Source organism: Myotis davidii, unplaced genomic scaffold, assembly GCF_000327345.1.
Source record: "Myotis davidii unplaced genomic scaffold, ASM32734v1 scaffold828, whole genome shotgun sequence".
Lineage (NCBI taxonomy): Eukaryota > Metazoa > Chordata > Mammalia > Chiroptera > Vespertilionidae > Myotis > Myotis davidii.
This window is the reverse complement of record NW_006299391.1, coordinates 622875-639173: the sequence shown is the minus strand read 5'-3', so window position 1 is coordinate 639173 and position 16299 is coordinate 622875. Positions and strand designations below refer to the sequence as shown.

General features: G+C 39.3%; 1 protein-coding gene across 1 annotated transcript in view; it reads left to right on the top strand.

Annotated features, from left to right (window-relative positions):
• Positions 1-16299, top strand: part of SLIT3 (slit guidance ligand 3) — a 532520-nt gene that overhangs the window by 45605 nt on the left and 470616 nt on the right. The window contains exon 3 of the mRNA XM_006774961.2: positions 3635-3706. Coding sequence (XP_006775024.2) covers positions 3635-3706 — 72 coding nt within the window. The remainder of the gene's footprint in view (positions 1-3634; positions 3707-16299) is intronic.

Here is a 16299-nt window from a genome sequence, read left to right as displayed (position 1 = left end):
CTCCCAAATGAGGCCAATAAAGAGCCAAACTCCACCCAGCCATCATCCCATGGGCTATTTCCGATTCTGATCCAATGTTAAAACTAAAAAAATTACAGTGCTGCAAATGAACACAGTCTGTGTCCTCCTAACTCAGAACAGACAGGAGCCATGGATGTTCCAGCTCTTGGATCCCCTAACCCCCTACCTGGTCAGTAACATGAGAGTGATATCATCGGCTTTAGCACAAGCTCCCAAACTGGATCTCAGTGCCTAGAAGTGAGGGTGGATGGTTCACAGCTCATTGACTCATAGATTCATGAAATATTGATTATTCATTGAGCCCTAAGTGCCAAGTATTAGCCTGGGACTCTGATAGACGTAGGAAGTGGATTTAGAAGGGCCCCTCGGTACCCTATCAGTCATGATCCCATTAGGAAAGAGATGATGCTCACACAGGACAAATGAGGAGAGTGAATAAGGAATTATTGGCAAAGGTGTGGGAAAGAAGAGATGGTATAGTTCCCTGGGGCTAGCAGCAACAGGTCTCTAGGCCTCGAGGAGCAGTGGGATGAAGTGGTTACCCTAGCAAAGGTAGAGACTGCCTGACAGGACCTGTGGTCTTGGGTAGAGAGATGAAGTCAACCTGAGGTGAGCTGGAAGAGAGGGAACTGGGAATAAGTCTCTTAACCTTACTCAGTATCCTCTACCCTACTGTCTCCTGCTTGGGACTTCAGCTGGCTGAACCCAACAGGAAGCCAGAGTTGAGGAAGTTTCTGATGTGATGAAGCTGATAAAAGTTAGCTTCCCGGGGCCTCAGCAAAGTGGGAAGGGGCAGCTATCTACACAGATGTATTTGCATTTTTCTACCCCTCTTTCTGAAAGAGGCTGGCAGTGTTAGATTAATTAGTACAGAACTAAGAGATTCATCAAAGGGGGTTGGAGTTTGATTCCTTCCAAACCCAGAGGGGCTGTGACACTCAGCCTCCCTATGTTGCTCCTTGTTATAATTGGGAAGTAATGACAACAAGCCGTGTGATGGATTGATAGATGGTAAAAACCCAGCTGAACAAACCACCCGTCACTAATATTGAACTGGTTCCCTGTTTAGCAAAATGTGCTAACGTGAGTCTATTAGCATTCCAAGGCCCTCATTGCCATATGGCAGGGTGGAAAAGGAAGAGAAGGGAAGGAAAATAACATTTATTAAACATCTAATTATACTCAAGATCCTGGGCTAGATAATTTATATACTTTGCTCCATTTTTATTTTTATTTATGAAATTTTTTTTTAAAATCCTCACCCATGGATATGCTTTTATTGATTTTAGAGAGAGAGGAAGGGAGAGGAAGCAAGAGAAAGAAAAACATTGATGTGAGAGAGAAACATTGATCCGTTGCCCCCGTAGGCAGCCCATCCAGGGATCTAACCTGCAACCTGGGTATGTGCCCTGACCAAGAATCGAACCCCCACAACCTTTTGATATACAGGGTGTGTGTGTGTGTGTGTGTGTGTGTGTGTGTAGATATATATATATATATATTCATTCCAATCAACTGAGCCATACCAGCCACAGCTCACTTATGAGATGTTTTTAATTTTTTTTCCCTGTTTTATAGGAAAAAGTCTTAGAGAGGTTGACTAGATAGCCAGTGTCATTACCATCAGCTGGTAAGAAGGAAGGAAAGGAATCTAAATCAAATCTGGCAAGCACACTATAGTGGGAGTTAAGAGTCCACCCAAACTAGCTGTGTGACTTTATACAAATAATTTCTCCTGGACAAGTCTCTTAATCTCTCTGCTTCATGCTGTCCATATAAAATGGGGAGCTTATCAGAGGCCTGAAGTAACATATGAATCAAATGTATGAATCAAAATGATGAGGACTGTGGCAAAGTGGGGAGTCTGTGTGCCTTGCCGACCCATACTCAGTTCTGGACAATTGTTGATATTTGGACATGGGACAGCTGAGTTTTCAAAAGGAGTTTCTCTCTCTCTCTCTCTCTCTCTCTCTCACACACACACACACAGAGAGAGAGAGAGAGAGAGAGAGAGAGAGAGAGAGAGAGAGAGAGAGAGAGAGAGAGAGAGAGAGAGAGAGAGAGAGAGAGAGAGAGAGAGAGAGAGAGAGAGAGAGAGAGAAATATCCTGATTCCAAAATACTCCCTTCACTCTGAGACTCTAAGTGAGAAACTTCATGTGGCCTAGACTAGCCTTTTCCTTGATATAAAATCAGTATGTGCTGTGGCCCTAAGTCTTCTTTAGGTTTTCATCCATTCAATAAGCCTTTATCAAGTGGCTACTGTCCAGGCAAATGTGAGGTCTGGGAGTATGATGATGAGCCCTCCTGGGGCTCATGCATATAGATGGGCTTGAAAATAAACATAAAGGCCCAAGTGTGAACCCTAAGAAGTTTGGGGCTTGAGGGTGGTTATGAAACATCTCAGAGGTGTGGGAGGTGGAGGCTGTCATGGAAGGAATCCGTCTGAATGGAGAGCTAAGCCTCTGTAGGCTGCTCTGCCTTCCTCCTGCCTTGGCTTCAGGTGCTTCCGGGCACTTCTCCTCCTACCTGATCCAGAGGAGCCCAGGGCCCTTCCTAAACTCCACCCTCCAAAGAAGCTCACTTCCGTCTACACCAGTGGTTCTCAACCTTCCTAATGCCGCAACCCTTTAATATAGTTCCTCATGTTGTGGTGACCCCCAATTTCATTGTTACAAATTGAACATAATTAAAGCATAGTGATTAATCACAAAACAATATGTCATTATATATGTATTTTCCGATGGTCTTAGGTGACCCCTGTGAAAGGGTCGTTTGACCCCCAAAGAGGTCGCGACCCACAGGTTGAGAACCGCTGATCTACACTCATCCCACCAGCCCTGGATGGAAACTATGTAGTTTCATTGCTTCCCTTCCCAACCGTCCAGCTAATCCGTTTTAAGCTGCCATTTATTTTTTTAAATTAGGGAAACAAATGTTTCATTGTATGCTCGATTCTTAGGATATGCCACATACACGAACCTAATTCACTTTAAGCAGAGTGTTTAGTTTTGTAATCACCTGCATGGAAGACTTTGGAGGTCAGCAGAGCCCGTGGCCGGGAGCCCTAGCTTTTGTGACCATCACGCTCCTGATGGGCACAGGCAGCACTGGGAAAGGAGTTCCTGGCACCAGGCTGGTTTTCCTTCGTTGCAGGCAAGCGTCCAACAATAGCTTCACCCTTTCTACTAGTTGACCCTGAGACAGTGAGCAGAGAAGGCCCTTTGTGGTGAAGTATTTTTGAATCTGTGAGGGAGGGAGCTCCGAGGGAAGAGATGCTGATTATATGTGTAGTTTTTATAAGAAGCAGCTTTTACCTCTTCCTTTTCTGTGCAACATCCTGCAGTGCTTGGGGGGACATTTGCTGAGAACATTCTTAAAATAGAGGCATGGAAACCAATCTGTCAGGTAGAAGTGTGCAGGCGGTGAAACCCTGGTTACCGTGACACCAAGCTGGGATGTGAATTATCTTGTCCCACCACTCTGGTCCCACCATTCTGATCCCAGCTGGGGGCCCCTGGGTCGTGGGATGACCATGCCTGCATGACCTGTGCCTGGCCTGAGGATCCCTGAGCTCTTCTTGTCCTTGACCCTCACTGCCTCTGTGGTTCTAGGCATCTGGAAGACAACCAGGTCAGCATCATCGAGAGAGGCGCCTTCCAGGATCTGAAGCAGCTGGAGAGATTGTAAGTACAGCACAACCTCCTTTCTTGAAAAGTCATCTTTTTTCTTTTTTTGGTAAATTGGCTTCATTGCAACCTTGCTAAAAAAAAAAAAAAGTCTCCAGTGTTTAATAAAATGTTTGTTATTATATTTAAAGCACATTAGATGCATGTCACAGAGACGCTGAAATTCACATAAACATTTTTTCTTTAAAAGATGCTAGAATTGGCACCTGGGTTTGTTTTTCTTCTTCTCATTGGCATTTATATGTGGGGTTAGTTCTGGCCCGCCTCAGCCTTCACTTTCGGGGAGGGAGGAAGCCCACAGTTAGTTCCCCGTCATGGAAACCAGTGTCGGATACCCCCTGCTCCTCTGCACAGGTAGTATGCTCCCCAGTCAGGCCCTCTCCTCCTCCCCTGCTCCATTCTCATGGGAGAGGAAGGACAGCACATGGGCGACGCCTGTGGAGGGCCCGTGTCTCTCTCTGAGTGCGCATTAGCCTGTGTCAGGGAGCCCAAACATTTCCACAGCAGAACACATTGCCAGTGGTTTAAAAATAGGCCGCGGTTCTGACTGGATCAGAGTGGGAGAGGGAAAGGGGCAAGATGGGAGATGGATGGAGCCTCCATTTATTTTGTTGATTAATGCTTTTGCAGAAAAGTCTGGGGTCACTTTGATGAGGGGAGCTGCTCAGATGGTTAAGTGGGCAGCTTCACCTTTCTTCAGTTAATCACATCTGGCAGCTCATAACATCTGGATATTTGCTTTTTGCCCTCTGAGCAGGGATTGTCCCCAAGAGCACTTAGTCATGCTGGTGGGTGGCTCTCTTCCTCGCTTCCCTCCACATCCTGGTTGACCTGACATTGCAGCCTCCTTCTCCTGCAGCCGGGTACAGGGGGGTTGCAGCAGCTCACTGCTCTGCCAGTTTATCTGGAAGGATGTTCCCTGTTTACCCGTCCTGTTTTCAATTTCATCTAGGGCTTGGGGAAAGGTGAGGTCTTGCCACCAACTCGTTAGCTTTGTGATCACTCCATCTGGGACGACAGGGGAATGGACAGGGGTGTTACCCTCAAAATCCATCACTCCCCCTCTGTTGTGTAAATTGTCTCATTTTTGTTCTCTTCTGCTGGGTCAAAGGCCAGCGTGTGTTCTGCTGCTGTGGTCTGGAAATATGACATTTCTTTCTTATAAGGGAAAATGGTTATAAAAGTAATGAATGTTGCCTCTGTTTATGTTTTTATTTTTAAGTTTCTTAAAGCTTAAATTCTTCTCCTTGTTTAGACCAAGGAAAAACACACGCAAGTATTTGTTGGACCTGGTTTCTTTCTATGAAACAGTCAACATTTCTATGGAAGGATAAATATACAGTCCTTAGTGAAAAGGCTAGCTTCGCTCTTCCCTAGTCCTCTCATTAGAAGGATAAATAAATTTCCAATTCATTCATTTCATGATTGTCAGAAGGGAGCTAATTGAGTACCTTGGAAATGCCAGGAACTGTGCCAATGTTTTATATACTGTTATTTTATCCTCACAAAACTCCTGTGAGGTGTTATTACCCTCATTTTACAGATGAAGAAACAGAGGCCCAGAGAGATGGAGCCAAAGAATTGTCAGGGGGCAGCCAAGATTCAAAGCCACATCTGTCCAGCATCAAAGCCCACGTCCTTTCATGCTTCTGTGCTGCAAACTTTAGATGAAGTGTGATCTTTAGCAATGGCCCTGCAAATAGCCGCCTACATACCCATTTCCCTCAAGGGAATCTCAGTGAAAAGTTCTGGCCAAGGCACTCCTCTTTGGCTTGGTGATCATGGATGAAATACTGTACGTGTCCAGGGGCTAGCGGGGTTACAGTTGCAGGGTAAACCTGCCTCTTTCTCCACTTTGGCTTAGTAGGAGGGTAAGGCTAGCTGCTGTACTAGATAAACCTTCAACTGTCACGGCTTAACTCAGTGGAAGTTTACTTCTTATTCATATCAAGCCCAGGAAGGGCATTCCTCGTTGCGGGGCCTCTCTCCCCAGGGGATTCTCAGGAACATGGGTTTCCTCCACTCCTCAGGTCCGCCATCTTTAATTCTTGCCTTTTGCGGTATCAATGTTTGTCTGCATCAAGCCCGTGGAAATGAAAACAGCATGAAGGGTTGCACATGGGAAGTTTTCATGGGCGAGACCCGGAAGGAGGACATGTCACTTTCACTCATACATGCCTTGGCCTAGAACTCAGTGGAGGTTAGGAAAGATAGTTGAGCAATATGCCCAGGAACTAGAGGAAACAGGCTTAGTGGACAGTTAACCAGTCTCTGATTTACACTGCAGGCAAGCTGAAAAAGCACTTGGCCAGCAGGAAGAATGGAAGTATAGGCAGCTGACTAGTATGCGCAGCTGGATAGGCACCCTCATTTAAGGCCTTCCTGTGTCACCGAGGAGTGTGTGACATTATCCTAACTGGTATTAATCTTGTTTCACTTATTCAGTCTGACCCCACACAAACTGAGAGCTAGAGAATGGCAAAATACAACAACTGAAGAAGTAGATGGCTGATTGTGCCATTTTTAGCTCTCACTCCTGGCTTACTTTGTCTGTGTCTATATACTTACTAGCAGATTAATCCTTATTGGTCATACCCTGACATACAGCCTGGAAATTATATGGGTGTTTGATCATTTATTTCTTAAGTGTTTATTTTCATCCACAACAGTCATTACTGGTTTGATCTCTTGAGCCTTAATGGGAAAGGGGAGACAGTTCTGTCCTGTGGATCTCAACTCAGAAGTCTCTATTCTTTATTCCTCGGTGAATGAATCCCTGCTCCAGACTGAGTTAGATGCCCTTCCTCTCATAGCACATGATTGTCTCTGTTACAGCACTTACCATACCATATTTTAATTTCCCATTTGCCTCATGATCTGTCCCTAAAACTATGAGTATGTTGAGATCAGCATTCATGTTCTATTCAGCTCTTAATCTCAAAGCCTTGCACAAGGCATAATAGTAAGTGCTTATGGAATATTTATCAAATACTTTTAGGACAATGCTCACTGCACTGAATTATCTGGTCCACAATGTTAGTATGCTAAGGTTGGGAAACTGTGCTCTTTACCTATAATGTGTCAGATAGCATCTTAGGCACTTGACACACATCCTCTCATTTAATCCATCCAACAATATTATGAGGCTAGAATGATCATATCCCTGACATGACAAAATATAAAATTCAGAGCACTGCCTATGAAGTGTTATTGCTAAGTATGTTTAACCTAAACCTATTTTAGCTAAATCTCACTTCTGGTTTCCAGAAAGTGGACAGATAGAGGAACAAGTTAAATAAAACTAAGAGGAAACAAATACTGTAGAGTGGGTCATTTTATAAGATAACTGCCCTGACCTCTTCAAAAAGAATGCCATGAAAGACACCACATATGAAGGTTGTTGTGGCTCTCTTCATAAATAGATAAAATAGACTTTAAACAGGATACTTTATTGGCGGTAAAGAGGGATATTTCATAATGAGAAAGGAGTAAAGACACATAAAGCAAATAATGACAAAAGCAACCAACTGAAGAATAAACAGTCTTTTAAAGTGCATATGGAGCTTTTATCAAATACTAGAGGCCCAATGCATGAAATTCATGCAAAAGTAGGCCTTTCTTCCCCCAACTGCCAGCAGCAGCTTCCCTCCAGCCCTAGTTTGTCCAGAAGAATGTCCGGAATGACATCTGGAATGACGTCTGGTCTAATTAGCATATTACCCTTTTATTATTATAGATAGTCTAGAAAGCAGGTCTCAACAAATATCAAAGGATTGAAATCATGCGGATTATTTTCTGTGACCACCACAGAAATATTTAAGAAATCAATAAATGATAAATATAAATTTTCAAATATTTGGAAATTGAGTAATATACTTCTAAATAACCTCTGATTCAGAAAATATCACAGTAGAAATTTTAAGATATATTTTTCTGAATGTTAATAATAATAAAATATATCACAATGTGTGGATTACAGTAAAAGCCATGCTCAGAGGAAAATGTATAGCCTTTTAGCTATATTATTCATGTATGATATATGTTATATATAGTATATATTTTAAAAGAACTAAGGATAAAATTTTGATGAAAATATCTATCTTACGAAGCTAGAGAAAGAACAAAGTAGAAGAAAGGAAATCAGTAAGAGCAGAAGTATATGAAATATAAACATATATTTATATATATTAGAAAAACTCTAAAAAGTCAAACTTTTAAAAATAATTAATAAAATTATAAGAACTGGCAAGACTGATCAGAAACAAAAAAGAAAGAAGATGAAATTACCAATATGAGGGATCAAAGGTTGGACATAACTATGGATTTTACCAAGATTGAAATGATAATCAGAGGAGATTTTGGACAGTGTTATTTCAATGATTTTAATGATTAAGTGAAATTGAGAGCTGAAACAAGAAGAGATAGAAAGTCTGTATAGTACTACATCTAGTAAAGAAATGAAATTTTTAATTAAAATATTCCACCAAGAACATTGAGGTTCAGATAGCTTCACCAATAAATGCTACCTATATTTTAATTAATAAATATCAATTTAACACAAAAATCTATAAAAAAGAATGGATATTTGTAATTTAGACAGCATAACTTTTATAAGAAAACCCAACAAGGATATTTCAAGAAAAAATATAAGCCAACCAATTTCATAAATATTTTTACAAATTATCAGCGAAATGAGTTTGGTGATACATTAAAATGATGTATTACAACCAAGTTTGGCTTATTTGAGGAAGGCAAAGTTGGTTTAATATTTGAAAGTCCCCCTTCCCAAATAAAAACATACGGAGCAACTAGGATAGCAAACCCAAAGACACACAGACAGCACTACTATAAAACTAGTTGACAGTGTCCCAGGAAATCCCCACCCCGACCCCTAAGATAAGCAGGTGGGGGAAAACAGTGTATGGTCACAAGACCATTGTGTTATCTCATCTGTGTGGGGAAAAGCAGAGGGAAAGCAACTGAAATTCTTAAGGCCCTGAGAACAGATCGCTTCAATTACCAGTATGTTCTTACTGTAAAGCACAGTCGTCAATCTGAGAAAAGCTGCCAAATTGGAAGAGAGTTTGGTTAGGTCCAGTTCATGGGACAAAGGAATGGCAATGTGATGATGACTGTTGGTATTAAGAGTATTCTGGGCCCTATAAACTCTTCAAACTAACAAATACACGGTCCTTTTTCAAAGAAAGGCCTAGCATTGAGAAGAACTTGAGAGAGTAGTTAATTAGAACAGAAAAATAGTAGAAATGAAAAGAGAACGTATTGATGAAAGTGTTAGAAATTACCAGAAGATTCATAATTTAGAAAATACAAGGCCATGTTTTTCATTAGTTTGCAAGAGAAACCAAGAAGGAGCTCTAAGCTCTTGAAGGTAGAAAATCTATCACTTTCCCACCCCTCCTTCATAAAACTAGAGGGAATTTCTTTTTATTTAAGAAAAAAAACAACCAAAAGGATTATGATTGAAGCTCATACAAAATTTTTTTATAACAAAAATTAAAAAGAAAAACATAATAACCTCCATAGAAACAATGAAAACATGCAAGAACAAAGCACTCACAAAACAGATGAAAACTATAATAGAATAGATAAAACTAGCTACACACTTTGAAGATCACATAAACTATGAAAGAACAACATAAAATCTGAATTTTAAAAACTCAGAAATTAGGTGATTTAAAAAAAGTAGGATTTGAAAGGAGGAATGAAAAACTCAAGAAACAATTTAGAAATAAAAAAAAAATCATGTCAAAATAAATACTGCCGATACAATACTGAAAAAGAACAAACTTGGAAGAATTATACTATCAAATTTCAGACTTACTATAAACCTGCAGTGATCAAGACAGCATGGTGCTGGTGGAATAATGGCTATAGAAATTAATGGAACAGAATAGAGATCACAACAATAGACCCATTCAAAAATAGTCAACTGATTTTTAACAGGTGGAAAGAAAATTCAAAGGAAAAAGAATAGTCTTTTCAATTAATGACACTGGGACAACTTGAGGTTCATATGTAAAAAAAGACAAACCTGAATTTAGATACAAACCTTACTTCTTCCACAAAATTAAATTCAAAGTGGATCATAGTCTTAAATGTAAATTATAAAACTTCTAGAAGACATAACAGAAAAATCTACATACCCTTTGATTTGGGGATGAGGTTTTATATATATATATAAAACACTAAAAGTATGAAAAATAATACATTGAACTGTATTATAATTAAAAACTTCTGCTTTGCAAAAGGCACTTTTAAGAGAATAACAGACAAGCCACACACTGGAAGAAATTTTTTTGCAAAACACATCTGATAAAGAACTTAAATACCAAATATAGAGAGAACTTACAAAATTCAACAGTAAGAAAACAAATTGTCCTAGCCCCTAAAGAAAGAAATGGGCAAAATATCTGAACAAGTACTGCACCAAAGAAGATATATAGATGGCAAATAAGCAAATGAAAAATTCTCGACATCATTTTTCATTATGGTTATGCAAATTAAATGAGATACCACTGTGCACCTATTAGAATTACTAAAATACTACAAACTGACATTATTAATTGCTGGCAATTAAGCAGAGTAACAGGAACTGTCATTTATTGCTGTTTAATAATGCAAATGCAAAATAGTACAGCCACTTGGAAGGCAGTTCAGCAGTTTCTTACAAAGCAAAATGGAGTCTCATGCAATTCAGATCAGTGGTTGCTAGGGATTGGGGAAGAGGGGGTGGAGGGTTGAACAGGTGAAGCATGAGAGAGGAGGGGCTTAGAATGGTGAAACCATGCTATAGAATACTGAAGTGGTTGATATGCGTTTATCAAAGAACATAGAATTTTACAACACAAAAAAGTGAACCTTAATGCATGCAGGTGTAAAAATTTTTTGGAAATTGGAAGATCCCAAAATGGAATGCAGACTATAATGGCTGTATGAGTCACCTTATGGAAAGTGATGAGGGAAAAGGTAGATTTGGAGTGTGTAAGACTAAAAGTAAAAGGAACAGCACATAAGAACTGTACTATAGTTGTTCAGTTGTTTCCCGCAGGGGTACAGGTTAACAATTCTGAAATCACTGTGCATGTATATTGCAATTGAACAATGGATAGTGGATGGTGGGGACAGGTTTCTCACTGTGGAAATGGTGGGTATAGACAAGCAATGAAGATAGCAATAAGGATACATGTGGTAATGGATTAGAGTCAGGGACATCAGTATGAACCAATGTTTAGCTTAATATATGATACTATCACTTAATATAGATGAGTATCTTCTATAGATATAAAAGCCTAATATGCAAAGTGTGCCCTCAGGAGTTCAACCAACCAGGAGTTCGATCACTGGCTATGACATGAGCTGACCACCAGGGGGCAGCACGGAATGAAGGAAGGCCCTGCTGGCAGCTGGCAGCCACTAGGGACCCTACCTATGCACAAATTTCATGCACTGGGCCTCTAGTATACAAATAAATATAGGTTTATTTGCAAAAAAAAAAAAAAGGGGTTTGTTTGCAAGCACATATTTCCTTGCTTTATCAGCAAGTGGGCCTAAAGCAATGCACAGCAGTAGCAGTGAGCATGCCTAGTGCCAAGTTGTGGTTTCTAATGCCATGCTCCAATAAAACGGAACCAAGGCGTCTTGGAGGAACTGGCTGATTCTGGGGCTGGGGCATGATATCTGTTGTGCCAAAAAGGAAATGCTCAACAAACAAACCAAAAATAATAATATTAATAATAATACCACAACACCCCCCCAAAAACAAAACAAAACAAAACAAAAAAGACAGGCTTTTGAGGACTATGGCGCAAACTGAAAGACTTCCTAATGGCCAAAACTCAAGCAATTTGGACAACAAAATAAATAAATTAGATTATAACCAAAGTATAAAATAAATGACTCCATGAGTCCTTAGTGATATAAATAAATGATTGAATAAATAAATCAGTGGGGAGATGAGAAACCTCCCATGCCAAAGAATTCTAAGTAGTTTATGTAGATTTCCTGCCCTCAAGGAGGTGGAACATAACTGCTCACTCCTTAATTTGGGGCTTCAAATAAGGACTCCCTTCATGAGGATGAAAGGAAAGGAGACGGTGGGGATAGTAAAGGGGCACATACTACCTCAGCCAGGTGATGAAGGTCAATATGATAAGTAATGTCATGTTGAAAGTATGCATCTTTGATATGATGTAATGAAAATGGCAGTTTACATCCATGATCTTCATCTCAAAAGCCTATAAACCCCAGGATAATGAGAAAAACATCAAACATCCCAACTGAGGAACATTCTAAAAAATCTCCCTATAGAACTCCTCAGTACTAAAGTCACAAGCAGTCACAGCCAACAGGAGCATGAGGAGCCATGATGACTAAATGCAGTGGGGCATCCCGGATGGTACCCTCAAACAGAAATAGAGACAGGCTAAAAACCAAAGGAGCCTGAATAAGTATTGGTTTGCTGAGTGTGGGGTACATTACTCTGCACTATCTTCCCAACTTTTATGTAAATCTCATCTAGAAAGTTTCTTTTTTTTTAAAAAAAGGTGACTTGCCAAAGCCTACTTAAATTACAGATTCGTGAGTGAAATAAATGTTACTGTTTTACATAAAAAAAATACATACATACATTCTAATCTAGGAGGAATTTAAGAGCAAATAAAATGGATAATGCTTTAAGAGAAATGGAAAATGGCAAATAACATGTTTTTAAAATCAACAATGTATTAATATAGAGGTAAAAAGAATTTATAAGAAAATAAAAGATATAGAAATCAAATACGTTCTAACATATGAATCTCTGAGGAAGAAAGCTAAGGCATCTTAACAAAAGGAAGATAAACAATCCAATCAAAAAATAGGCAAAGGACCTAAATCTACACTTTTCAAAAGCGGACATACAAAAGGCCAAGAGACATCTGAAAACATGCTCAAAGTCACTAATCATCTGAGAGATACAAATCAAAACAACAATAAGGTACCATCTCACACCTGTCAGAACGGCTATCATCAACAAATCAACAAATGACAAGTGCTGGTGAGGATGTGGAGAAAAAGGAATCCTCGTGCACTGCTGGTGGGAATGCAGACTGGTGCAGCCACTGTGGGAAAAAGTATGGAGTTTCCTCAAAAAATTAAGGATGGAACTCCCATTTGACCCAGTGACCCCACTTCTAGGAATATATCCCAAGAAATCAGAAACACCAATTAGAAAGGATATATACACCCCTGTGTTCATAGCAGCACAATTTACCATAGCTAAGATTTGGAAATAGCCTAAGTGCCCATCAGCAAATGAATGGATTAAAAAGCTGTGGTACATCTACACAATGAATACTATACTACTGTAGAAAAGAAAGAACTCTTACCATTTGCAACAGAATGGATGGACATAAAGAGCGTTATGCTAAGTGAAATAAGCCAGTTGGGGAAAGATAAATATCACAAGATCTCACTAATTTGTGGAATATAATCAGCAGCATAAACTGATGAACAAAAATAGATCCAGAGACAGAGAAGCATCAAACAGACCATCAAACCTCAGAGGGAAGGCAGGGGAGGGTGGTGGGTGGGTAAGAGACCAACCAAAGGACTTGTATATATGCATATAAGCATAACCAATGGACACAGACAGTAGGGGGGTGGGGTGGGAGTGGCCGGGGAGAGGTCAATGGGTGGAGAAGGAGACATATGTAATACTTTAAACAATAAAGAATTTTTTTAAAGAAAGAAAACTAACACAATGGAACAAAGCAAAATTAATAGTAATGAAAATTTCCTGAAATTTAAGATGATTTGAAGGTACATATTGAAAGGACACTGAATGCTTAGAAAAATGATCCTGAAGGTTTAAAACCAAACATATTCTAATAAAACTACTGGCTTTTAAAGCTAAAAAAGTCCTTAAGCATTCATCAGTTAGACACTTAAAATGGAAAGAAAATCAGATTTCTAGTACTTTTTTCACCAAAGCCAGAATATAATTGAATAACTTTAAGGAAATGAACTTATTTTTTTAATAAAATGTGAAGCATAACTATACATATATTCACGTGTAATGGCAGCAGACTATTATGAACACTCAGATCATAATTCCTATGGACATCATGATTCCTATGGACCCTTTCCCAAGGCGTCTACCAGAGAAAAGTTTCATGCAACCGAAAGAGTGGAGAGACATTGGCTTCATGCAACCGAAAGAGTGGAGAGACATTGGCTCAAGGACAGATAGAGTCTGCACGGTCAAAACTCCCTGGGAGACAGGTGTGACCTGTGACTGAGTTTGAGATTCCATACAATGAGAGAAGGGCTGTGCTCTCTGTGATTCTCCATGCTTGCTCTCCTTCCCTCTGCTGGCTACGTCCACAGTACTCTAAGAACTTAAAGGATGTAGAAACACAAAATCGATGAATTCTGGGTCCCTGCTAACATGTATGTTACTGTAACATGAAATTTGTGTAAGGGGCTTGGCCCCCACCACCGGCTACAAAATGAAAAAGAAATAAACTCGTTATTTCAGAAATAACAATGAAATTCATCTCATGAACAGAATAAATGAGAAATGTATTTTTATCTCAATAAATGAAGAGCAAAATATTTAATACAATACTAATTCATGATTTAAAATATTAAAGACAAAATGGAACTTTTAAACATAAAACCTAAAACAAACATCATAGTTAATGGTGAAAACTTGAAAATATTCCTTGGTGAGATGCCTGTCGTCATGGTTTGTAGTGAACATTGCATTAGAAATTGGTCCTGGCAATGAGAAAAGAGGAAGGAAGGAAGAAAGGAGGGGAGGGAAGGAGGGAGGGCGGGAGGGAGGTAAAGAACAGATATAAAGATGGAATAGAAGAAATATATATAAATGTCATCATTTACAGATGACATGATTGAGTACACAAAATACAAAATAATCTACAGATAAATTATTAGGATTCCTAATTGAATTCCCAAGGCCATTGGACACAAGATTAATATTTCTCTCTGTCTTTCCCTCTCTCTTCTACTCTCTCTAAAACTCAATGGAAAGAATATCCTCCAGTGAGGATTAAATAAAATAAAAATAACTGGAATTATAAAAACAAAACACAAAACTGAAGCCTTCAAAAAAAAGGCAAGAATGTCTATATATCAGGAACAAATAATTAGGAAATTTTTAAAAATGATGTTTAGAGTAACACCAAAAATATCAACTTCCCATGAATATATCTAATGAAAGACGTGTAAGACCTTAGCACAGAAAATGACAAATTCATTGGGAGAAATGAGAGATGACTCAAATATATGTATAGAGAGATGCATTATGTTCATGACTTGGGCAACTCAGTATTTCAAAGATGTCAATTCTCTCCAAATTTATGTACAGAGTCAGTGAAATCCTAATCAAAATGTTAATAGCTTGTAGAAATTGTTAAGATGGTTCTAAAGCAGCGGTTTTCAACCTGTGGGTCGAGACCCCTTTGGCAGTCAAACAGCCCTTTCACAGGGGTCGCCTAAGACCATCCTGCATATCAGATATTTACATTATGATTCATAACAGTAGCAACATTACAGTTATGAAGTAGCAACAAAAAGAATTTTATGGTTGGGTCACAACATGAGGAACTGTATTTAATGGGCCAGAAGGTTGAGAACCACTGTAAAAAGTTTATATGCAAACTCGAGGCCTGATGCATGAAATTTGTGTAAGGGTCTTGACCCCCCCCACCACCACCGCTGCCTCGGCCCCCACCCACTGCCTTGGCACCCACCACCGCGGCTTCGTCCAGAAGGTTGTCCAGAAGGATGTCCGGTCTAATTGGCATATTATGCTTTTATTATTATAGACGGCTAAGAAGAACTAGATAGTCTTGAAGACACAGATAGGGAAGGAGACTTGATTTGTAACCAAGGTGGCACTGTGAAGCAGCTTGGGACGGATCTGTCTATAAATTGGAGATGCATATGAAAACCCTACCTCATACCATTCACAGAATCACAAATAGATTATAGAATTATACATGAAAGATAAAATAATAACATTTAGAAAATAAAATATCTTCATGGTTTGGGGTAGTTGGTATTTCTTAAGCAAGATACAGAAGGCATTAAACTAAAGGAAAAAATAGATAACTTGGACTACATTAAAATAAATAACGCTTTTTTAAAAAACTAAATCTTTATTGTTCAGATTATTACAGTTGTTCCTCTTTTTTCTCCCCATAGCTCCCCTCCACTCGGTTCTCACCCCACCCCATGCCCTTACCCCCCTCATTGTCCTCATCATAGGTGTTTGATTTTTGTCCAGTCTCTTTCCACACTCCCCATATCCCCTTCCCCCTGAGAATTGTCAGTCCACTCCCTTTCTATGCCCCTGATTCTATTCTATTCACCAATTTATTCTGTTCATCAGATTCTTTATTCACTTGATTTTTAGATTCACTTGTTGATAGATATGTATTTGTTGTCACTTTGTTGTTCATAATTTTTATCTTTATCTTTTTCTTCTTCTTCCTCTTCTTAAAGAATACCCTTCAGCATTTCATGTAATACTGGTTAGATGGTGATGAACTCCTTTAGCTTTTTAT